At 45.9% G+C, this 11,002-nt stretch overlaps 1 protein-coding gene and 1 pseudogene across 1 annotated transcript in view; one reads left to right on the forward strand and one right to left on the reverse strand.

Moving 5' to 3' along the window:
* Window positions 1-2,089: 2,089 nt before the first annotated feature.
* On the reverse strand, window positions 2,090-2,208 carry LOC112473262 (annotated as a pseudogene).
* Window positions 2,209-10,676: 8,468 nt separating this feature from the next.
* Window positions 10,677-11,002, forward strand: part of GJD3 (gap junction protein delta 3) — a 1,641-nt gene continuing 1,315 nt past the window's right edge. The window contains exon 1 of the mRNA XM_015599102.1: window positions 10,677-10,992. Within this exon, the coding sequence (XP_015454588.1) occupies window positions 10,677-10,992 (316 nt within the window). The remainder of the gene's footprint in view (window positions 10,993-11,002) is intronic.

Here is an 11,002-nt window from a genome sequence, read left to right on the forward strand (position 1 = left end):
GAACGCTAAAGTACTTGCTAACTAAAAAGACTCCTCGTGAATACATTCCTTGACTATTCATTTTTTAAGCCACTGATATTCTAGGAGATAAAAATTCTAGTACTAGTAACCTTGGTGGTTATGCACATTTAGACCTTTTATAGAATGTAGTTATTTCCTACACATGTGAAACATCGCCTAGATAAATAGATATCACATAGATTAGAAATTACAAAAGAATGGTTATAGGGAAAGTAAGGGATCCAAAAATGGTATTAGTTGATAAGTGATACACAAAGCTAGTAAGACTAATAAGCTTTTTTTGTTTTTTAAGATGCATTACATCCCACTGTTCTGCAATGGAATTTTTTTGAAGTGATTTCTTGCCATTTTTCCTGAAACCCTAACACAAAAAATTTTAATTCACTTTCTTCTAGAGTAGTGGACATCTGTTCTTGTCTGCCCAGTATCCCATTCCTCAGTAATTCTACTTTTGGAAAATTATTCTGAAGTCTGAAAAAACATTTGTGTCCAGAAGCATTATTTACACTAGTGAGAAACTGAACAGCAGAACATTTAACAACATGGGAAAGTCATGTTGGGGGAGGGGGAGATACAGAACTATCCTATATAATTCATCAAAACTCATCGAATTATCTTATAAAATAGTGCATCTTATTTTGTGTAATTCATACCGCAGCAAAGTAGGGAGGAAAGGCTAGATAGTATGAGGCTCAAATATAAACCAGTGCTCCTCAAAAATTTGGATTTACAAATCCTTTAGGGATCTTGTTAAACTGCAGATTCTGAGTCAGTAAGTCTGGGGGTGGGGCCAGAGATTGCATTACTAACAAGTCCCCAAGTGATGTCAATGCTGCTGGTTGGAGACCCTACTTGGAACAGCAAAAGTGTGAACTATATATCAGTGCTTTATGTGTGGTCCCTCGACCAGCAGTATGAGCATGACCTGAGAGTTTGTTAGAAATTCAAATTATTGGGCCCACCCCAGAACTGACTTAAAAGTATTTGTTTTAACAAGCACTCTAGTTAATTCTGATACACGCTAAAATATGAGAGCCAACGCTATATGCATGGAAAGACCTATTGCAGGTTGCAGCAAAATGTCAGCTGCTTTTCTCTGAATAATGAAATTTGAGTGATTTTTGGTTTTTTTCCTGCATTTTCCTATATTTTACAAAAATTAACATTTTCTTTCAAACATTTCTTTCAAAATGAAAATAACTTTATATTTTTTTCTGCTTATAAAACTAATGTATAAGTTCTCGTTTTAATGTGATACCGAACTGGTACCACTCCAGGAATCAACCTCAAGTATTTTTCTCTTTCACTCATGTGCTGCACCATTACAAACCTGAGCAAGATGTCTGCAGGCTGTGTTGAAAAACTGTGATGGCTAATTGTATGCATCCATTTGACTGGGTTAAAGGATGCCCAGATAGCTGGTAAAATATGATTTCTGAGTGTGACAATGTGTCCAGAATAAATTAGCATTTGAATCAGTAGACTTGAGCAAAGAAGATGATCACCCTCACCAATGCACGTGGGCATCATCTAAACCATCGAGGACCTGAATAGAAAAAGGTGGGAGAAGGGCAAATTTGCTGCCTCTCAGCTAAGACATTCAGTCTGCTTTTGGACATCTGTGCTCCCGGGTGTCAGGCCTTCGAACTTGGACTGAATTACATCATCTATCATCAACATTAAATGAGGACTTAATCTATATCCTATTGGTTCTAAAGTCCATTTTAGTATCTAAAAAACCCAAGATGACCTGGGACAGTGGATATGCCAGCCACGGTTCTCAATGCTGCAAATAAGTTCACTTGGAGTTTCTTTTTTCTTAGGAATCCTTCACTCGATCCTCTTTCATTAGAAAGACTAATTTTTCCAATCTCGTTCTAAAGATATTCATAGGATACAGTCATATCTATCACAAGAGATCGATCTTGAATATGCTGTATCTTTGCTGGACCAGTTAAAACTCTTTAACAAAGAGCAGTTCTTCACTGGCGTAGTGTTTGCTATCGAAGGCATTGAACCCCATTGTCATAAGATCGTTCTTGCAATGTGTCATTCTTTTTTTTTTAAATGCTTATAGCACCCAGAATTCCTAGGTGGTCTCCCATCCAAGTACTAACCAGGCCCGACCCGGCTTAGCTTCCGAGATCAGACGAGATCGGGCACATTCAAGGTAGCATGGCTGTAGACAGTTCTTACTTCAGGTCATGTTCATGAGTGAATTAGTAATAAGAAACACATTCACACCTAGGGAATGTTGGTGTCACTGTACTGCCTTATAGATGAGAGTAACTTGTGTACACACAGTAATTTGGCAATAAATGACAGCACTGTACAACAGTTTTATGAAATATGTTTGCTACAAGGAGAAGATGTGTTGCAACAATGTCAAAAGTATTTAATAAAAAATAAGGGCAGAGAATTGTTGAGTTCTGCCTAACCGTTTGTAAGGAAATAGGATGCTAAAAGATTATTGGGCACAAGTTCACTTCTGGGTACCACCAGAAAGCTTCCATGTATCTGCCACGTGACCTACTGATAGGCGTCAGTGGTGACCATTTACCTGTGGAAAATGAGAGGACAGTTCGTGAAGCTACTGAGCGGTGGCTAGAGCTCAACCCAGAATCACCTTCCAACATTTCTCAACCACATCAAAGTGGGTCCTCTTGGGATAACTAAAGAGATGAAAATTTCCATTAAAACATCTTCTAAAGAGCCTTGTAGTCTTAATTTTTTCTGTTTATACAACCCCCAGATACAAAAAAGTTCACAGCTGATTTAAAGAGCTGCCCACCAGCTGATTTGCATAAAGGTTACACAGCTGTAAGTCCTGATAATGACAGCACTTGAACCAGCAGTCAAGTTGCTCTGGGAAACAAGGAGTCTAAAAACAAGCCAACTTCAAGCTGCCTTCGGATCTGAAATTATTTTTCCTGGTCTAGTGCACCACAAGATTTCCAAAGACCCTGATGTTTTTTGTCTACGTAAGGCCATCTTTGATTTGCTATGAAAGCTACAACTATAAACTGGAGGAGAGAGTGTAGGCAGAGACCTTAATCAGAGGACCACCGAAAGGTATGACACCGAGGAGGATGAGCAGACAAAGGTGGCACTGTGCTCAGCAGTTGTGGCCCACACTGCAGTCATGTGATAATACTGAACCTCTTCACTGAGTCACTTTCCGAGGGCTGCAGCAGTGGCCATGAGGCAGACTAGCAAGCAGGTCATTTGCTTAGGCTACAGCTTTCGTATAGCATTTTGTATAGTACATAAAACTCCCTTCTGACACAGTAGCTGGGTCCTCAATTGTGGAAAATCCAGCATGAACAAAAGTGAGTGGAAAATGGCGGCCAATATTCCTCCTAAGTGATACTCTGACCTCTGTGTTAGAGATGCCGTGATCTCAGATTGTTTTTATGCAGAGACCCACTTAAGAGAACTAAAGATGTCACCTACCAATATGATCTGGAATTAACCAAAACATGCACTGTGGTTATTGGGGAGAGATTTTCAGTGCACCTTGGGGAGACTATGATCCTATCTTGAAGAATCTCCATGAAACCACTAATACATCTTTTCTTGCCAGATGGAACAGAGGAGTTTGAACTGGATGAAGAAACGGTTGCATTGCCATGTGTATGGTTATAGAATTCAGGGAGGACTTATCCAAATTATGTGCTTCGTAATTGTCTTTGCCAAATAAGAGACATGAAGCAAACAGGAAAAGACTAAAAATGAGAACATGAACACATACCTTTAATAAATTCCAAAGCAAAAAGTTACATATATGATGGAGAGCCCTGGCAGACACCACATTAACTAAGTGATCAAATTTAATACTCCAATAATGAGACAAAGTGACATAATTTGTCCTATGTAGTAATCTCTTCAAAAACATTTTACCTGAAACTAATCAGAAGCAAACAATCAGACAGATTGAATTATAAAACAAATTCCCACTGAAAGGGGTGAGCTTGAGGACCCCGGTGACAAAGCAGACAGGGCTCAGCCACAAGAAAGGAGTCAACCTGGTCCCAAGTCTGAGTCTTGAATCTAACCCTGAATCTCCATCTTGATGTTTGATTTAGAAATTCTCAGTCCACCTGACATGATTAAACTGTTCTGAGCTGGGTAGATGACACTACAATCTTAAAGGTCAAGATAGAAATAGAGAAATGAAGTATTCGAACCCACAGAATTTATAATTTTGTGTTAAATTTAGGAATAAATTTATAATCATCCCAGATAATGTGTTCATATTACATGTTTTGAAAGTCGCTGATGCTTAAGGAGAATTTGGCATCAAGAAATCTGATTAGCCTTGTAATTTTGATTTAAATTTATTTTTGGTGTAATTTTAATTTAAAAGGTTTAATATTTTTGATCAAATTTGTAAACACTACTGTAAAATTAGAAAGAACTTGAACTACTACATTTGCACATTTGGTTTATTAGGTTTACAGGAGTTGCATATGAAGATATTACTTGTCAGAGTTGTAAGTCCATCAGGCATTGGAAATGTTTGGAAATACAATAATTAGTCAGGTTTGTCATTAGTGTTCATTGCTTAGGAAAATTTAATTTCCCAAAATTATGAGATAATATTAATTAAAGAATAAGTTAAAGTGATTTATTTTTAGACTCAAAGTATTAAATGTATAAATAGAAAAACAATATGTAAGTTGGATTTAAAGGCTTAAAAGGAAAAAGTTTTTTTTAATTTAAATTTTTAATAAATTGAATATAAATTCAAACCCAAGGATATTGATTTGGGCCATAAAACCCCCTTCAGACTATCAGACTCAAATTGATAGGCGCATTTCATAAAGAATGGGAAAGAGGCAGGTGATCAAGGGGAACAGGTGACCAACCGGAGTGTGTGAGGACAGGAAGGAGAAAGAAGCCTGCCCAGAGAGGTGGAGAGAGAGAGATGCGCCTTGACTTAAAGAAAGCTGACTCTCTCTCGTCACCTCCTCAGAAGGATTTCCGTGCCAACCAACATTACGGTTTTCTTTTTAAAGCAACTTTAGTGAGATATAATTTACATAACATAAAATGTACTCATTCTAAGTGTACAGACTGATGACTTTTGACAAACGTATACTCCTGCCTAACCACTAACCCTCACAATCATGACATAAAATATTTCCATCACCCCAGAAAGTTCTTATGTGTCTCTTTGACCCCAACCCCAGACAAACATTAATCTGATTCCTATCATTACAAGTTTTTCCTATTCTAGAACTTTATATAAATGGAATTATACAGCATGTATGCTTTTGTGTCTGGCTTCCACTTGGCATAATGTTTTTGAAATTTATCCATGTTATTGAATATATCAGCAGTTCCTTCTTTTCTAATTGCTGGATATTATTCCACTATATGGATTGTTCATCTTTTCACCTGTTGATGGACGTTTGGGTTGTTTCCAGTTTGAGCCTATTATAAATAAAGTTGTTGGGAACATTAGATTGAAAATGTTTTTTATAGACATGTTTTTTCATATCACGTGGGTAAATACCTCAACATGGAACTGTTGGGTCATTCGTTAAGTATGTGTTTACCTTTATAAGACACTACCAAACTTTTCAAGGCAGTCATGTCATTTTACATTCCCCTTTACATTTTTCATCAGTACTTTCTGGAGTCCAATTTGTTTCTTTTGAATAAGATAGTAACTTCATTGGCCTCAAGGTGGCCCAAAACACCCTGTGAGTGTAAAAGAACATAACAGTAAATACTAATTTAGATGGAAAAAAAGAAGCTCAAAGTCATACACAGGTGACTTTGTCTTCTGCCTCTAGTAACTGTCTGTGACTTTCCAGGGCCTGGCCGAGGGCAGTCCTTTGGACCCAGGAGTCTTGTTTTCAGGGAGGGAGTTACTTTGGTCTGCCCGAGAATTGATCTTGAGCTAACCTGATCCCACCTCTGTCCCGGGGGTGATGGAGAGACAGTCAGGGACCTCAGGCTACAGGCAGTGATTGCGGCTGCTTATACCACTTGGCACTTACAAACACGGGTCATCCAGAGCTGCATGGAGGGGGAAAGGGACTTTGAAAGACATCTCTTGATAACTCAGATCCTTATCCTTCCTCATCCCAACCTTAAAGCACTTTCTTTCTTCTGTCAGTTCATTCTGGGCTTTCAAGGAAAGGAATAGAGAGAATCCCATGCCCCTCAGTGGCTCAGATGAGGCTGCCTGTAGGGCCCAGCCACCATCAGGCCCAGTTATTGTCCTGACTGAGCAAAGTTGCTACATATACAACTAGAAATGGGTGACGTGAGGAGAAGAGACCAGGGGAGGGATTACTCCAGTGGCAGTAATGACTCCTCTGCTCAAGCACGAGAAAGCGGGGACGGGACTTGGTAGAGGCATGTGGAGGAAGGGCCTGTGGGTAAGACGACAAGCAAGACAGGAGGTTTCCCTCATCCTGAGGAAGAAACTGGACAGGCGCAGCTGTTAGGGTCAGACTCAGAAGGAACTGAGTCTCTGACTCCCCAAGTCAGCGTGGAGGGCCAATACTAGAAGCAGATTTGTGACAATTAAGGCTAAATTCTCCCTTCAAGGGTGCAAGGCCGCCTAGAATAAAGACTACATTTCCCAGCCTTCCTTGCGGAAGGCCACCCTGGCCCACGACATGTGAGCAGATGGGTCACACTGCAACTTCCCAGGACTTTTCTAAGAGAAAGAAGTCCTTGCATCTATTTCTTCCGCCTTCATCCCTTCCTTCATCTGCTCCCTGGATAGGAATAATCTATGGAACATGGAGGAGGACCAGGACCACACCAAGGGAGGGGTTTAGAAAGAGCCTGTGCCCTGGGGCACTTTTCCACCAGCTCTGAAAGGCCCACCGCCCTCCTCCTGTTATGTGAGGGAGAAACAAGCTTCTCTCTGGTGTAAGCCACTGTTTAGTACTTTTGCCGTTGCAAAAAGCCAAGGGAGGAGGTAAGGCCTGGCCATCGAGCCGGTCCCAGTGAAAGCCGGGGGCCGGGGCAAACAAGAGAGAAGCAGGGGTGACCAGTGAACGGAAGGTGGTCCTACCTGGAGGGTTTTCCAGCCTGGAAGAGTCTGAAGAGTCAGAAACTGTGTGGCCAGGCGGGGGAGGGGCTGCCGAGGACGAAGAGAAGTCCCCAAGGAGAAGCAACCACGCCCACCGCCTGCCGCCCTCTCCCCCTTCCCGCCCAGGCTGAGCTGGGGGCAGGAGAATTTTACCATTAATCCATTCTGGAGTTTTTACTTCTACCCAAGACTGGACGTCCTGATTACTGATCTCAGACTAAATTGGCCACCCCAGTGATCACAGCTCTAGGGGACACCGGAATAAGCAACTGAAGCAGGGGACCCACCAGAGTTCTCGTTGTCTTGGGGCAGAGAAGATCTGCACCCTCCTCAGTCTCCCACCCCACTTCATTCATTCATCCACCCAATAAATATTAATTGAGCATCTACTATGTGCTAGGATCTGTTCTAGGTCCTGAGGACAGGAGAGTGAATAAAGCGCCCCAAATCCCTGCCCTCACAGAGCTTACATGCTAATGGAAGAGAAGGATGCTACACAGGATATATAAGAAAAACATAAAGTATGTTATGTGCTGATCAGTGCAAAGGAAATAAAGCCGAGAAAAGGGACGGGAAGTAGGGGTTTAAATTCCAGTTAGGGCAGCTAGGGAAGGCCACACTAAAAGGCAACGTCCCTGTAAAGGCTTACACATATGTGTCTGCATATGTGTGTCCATGAGCAGCAGATGTGAGAAGTGGATCCACAGCCAGAAGGGGTAGAATAGTGTCTGGGACAGAGACTGAACATGGACCAGGGCAGTATGGGCCTCTCAGCCCAGCCCCAGACCTCAAGTACAGCCAAGAACAGGGCCATATGCCGCCAGCCCTGGTTAGCATCAGCGACACCTCCTCCTAGGCTGGACAGCGCTATCTGGGAAGGAGGATGGGCCCGAGATTGCAGTCTCCTGTGTCTGGCCCTGTGGCATCAGAGCTCGGGTATGCCACAGGGTGACCATGGGCTCTCCACCTCCTTCCCCCAAGCCTACCACCTCTGCCACTTTCCACTCCCAACAGGCAGAAGGGGTTGATGGGGTTTTTCCAGGCTGGGCCAGTGGCCTGATCCAGCAGAGGCCATGGGGACAGAGTAGGGACCATTCCTGGACAGTCAAGGGAGATCAGGTGTGTCCCTGTGCCCCCACAGCTGGGGATTGGGGTTGGGGGTCAGGGAGCAGCTTTGCCAAAAGCAGGAGGGGGATCAGGATGGGAGATCGGCAGGGCCCCCACCTCACTTCCTGTTTTTGGAATGTGGGGCCCCAGCATGCACTTTCCTCTGGACTTCATCCAGGGTAGTGTCTCCCCACCCAGGTCCACTCCCAAGGGAACCCTGCACAAAGGCGGAGAGGGTTGACCTAGGGTTTTTCCAGGCGGGGCTGGGCCCCTGAACCACTGTGGGTAAAAGGCACATTTCCGACCCCTCCCTAAAATCAGGCCAGGGGGTCCCTGTCAACATGGAAAATCATACAGTCCCCCTGACCAAAGGGGAGAAGAAATGTCATTGAGCAGGCAAAGCAGGGCAGGCACGGCCCACCAGTCCGGCCAAAGCTCTGGGGACGAACAGGCCCTAGGATACCACCTGGGAAAGCCAGCCAGGCTGGAGGGAGGACAGTTCCATGATGGGCTTAAGAGTATGAACTCAGAACCAGTCAGGCCAGGCATGAGGCTGGCGCCTGCTATTTCCTGGCTGTGTGACTGTGGGCAAGTGGCATAGATTCTTTGAGTCTCAGCTTCCCTTCTGCCAGGGATCCCATGCCCCTCAGTGGCTCAGATGTGATGGGCTCTGTACAGGGCGTGGCCCAGAGCAGGTGCCCCCGTGAGGGAGGGAAATGGTGTGTGGTCTGGGAAGACACCTAGAAAGGCAGAAGGGACAAATAAAAAGTATCTACCGGAGAGTGTCCCCTCTCTGGCTGCTCAGGTCATCATGGGTCATCCTAGCTCTCCTCCCCTATAGGACGGCTTCTCCTGCCACCTGAACCCAAAGATGATACGATTCAGAGCAGGATGGAGGAAGAGAAGCTTTTATCTCTTATGAAATAACATGCTCATTGTAGTAAGTCTGGAAATTACAGAAAAGCAGGAAGGAAGCAAAAGCTTTTCTTTAACTACCAAGGCCACCAGCCACTCTTGATCCCTTAATGTTTTTCCATGTGGCAGTTTTCTTTCTGTTCTCTGTAACATGACTGGGACCTGAGCATTAAGATGTAGAGATGGAAGGAAACTTGGGGGTCAGCTGGCCCAGCCTCCTCCATTAACAAGCCAGGAGACTCTGGCCCAGAAGAGCTCAGTGACTTGTCAAAGGTCAGTAGCAGAGCTGGAATCATAGTCACTAGGTGTGTGCCGCTTCTTAAAATACCAGTACCCCCAACACCAGCACCAAACCTCCCTCATAGCGAAGACCGCCTTCGAAGGAGATGGTTCATGGTAGATCTAGGCCTTCCAGTTTGGGGGAAGTCTGTTGGGGATGGGCTTCCATGTGGTTCCCTCGATAAGGGATACAGCTCTGGTTAACCCCCTCCCCCATTTCCAGACACAACATGCAGGATGGGGATGGAGGGAAAGGGAGAGCTGGCAGAGCCCAGCAAGGGGCGTGGCCCTGCGGCTTTTCCCAAGGGTGGACCCAGCCAACAGGGTCACCCTGTCCCTTTAAGAGAGGGGGGAGAGCTAGCCCCTCTCGGCCATCCTGTCCTGTCATCCATCCCGGCCAAAGCGGAAAGGGAAAATGAAAGAAGGACCAGGAGGAACAGGTCCCAGCCGTCTCCCAAGATCCCTCACTCAGCTCTAACACCTCAGCTCCAGCCACAGGGTGAGTGGGGTCGGCTGAGGGCCTGGGAGCAACAGGGGCCTGTGGGGCTTGTGAGTATGAGTTTTGGGAGGCTCCCAGGAGATGTGGGAGACTAGAAGCCAAGGGGCGCCAGGAAGGAGATGGGAGAGGGCTGGGTCCGCAGTCTTGCCTCATTGAGGTCGGATAGCAGGGGACGCTCAGGACAAAGGATCTCGATAGAGTTATGGAATAGAGGGCTACTTTCGTGTCACCCCACAATTTTGAGAGGAATTATTGCAGTAACGAGGGCAGAGAAAGAAGGAGGTGGGGTCCCTCTGGGTCTGTGGCTCCCTTCTCTCCCTAGGGTACCAAATTGGGCCTGGAGTCCTGGATTCCAGGCACCACCCCTGCCCATGGAAATCAGCCCTGAGCACTCGGGGTGCAGATGGTTCCTGCTTCTACAAATGCAGTCGGGTTGGCCCTGCTGACCTCCAAGTCCCCTACACATCGGGACTCCGGCGGGGCACAGGATCCAAATAAGCAGGCTACCGGTCTGTCTAGAGCACCAGGGTGCAGCTCTTCCCCAGCACCCATCAGCTCTTCTCCAGCACCCACTGGCCCCAGGGAGATGGACACCCATAATTGAGAATCACTTAACCCCTCCTGCCCCCCACCACCGCTAACTCCTTTGTTCCCACAAAATCCCTGCTAAACGCAGACATAGCTGACCCCCAACTCGCCCCAAGTTAGAGGAGGTCTAACTGGTCCCACCCCATGGGCATGGAGGGGTGGAGGGCGCGGATCGACGGCCTCTGACCCCCGCCCTGTGTCCCTAGTACCATGGGGGAGTGGACGTTCCTCAGCTCGCTGCTGGACGCCGTGCAGCTGCAGTCGCCGCTCGTGGGACGCCTGTGGCTGGTGATCATGCTGATATTCCGCATCCTCGTGCTGGCCACGGTGGGCGGCGCCGTGTTCGAGGACGAGCAGGAGGAGTTCGTGTGCAACACGCTGCAGCCGGGCTGTCGCCAGGTCTGCTACGACCGCGCCTTCCCGGTCTCCCACTACCGCTTCTGGCTCTTCCACATCCTGCTGCTCTCGGCTCCGCCGGTGCTGTTCGTCATCTACTCTATGCACCAGGCGAGCAAGGAGCCGGGCGGCGCGGTCGC

The sequence above is a fragment of the Pteropus alecto genome, unplaced genomic scaffold (genome assembly GCF_000325575.1).
Source record: "Pteropus alecto unplaced genomic scaffold, ASM32557v1 scaffold98, whole genome shotgun sequence".
Taxonomy (NCBI): domain Eukaryota; kingdom Metazoa; phylum Chordata; class Mammalia; order Chiroptera; family Pteropodidae; genus Pteropus; species Pteropus alecto.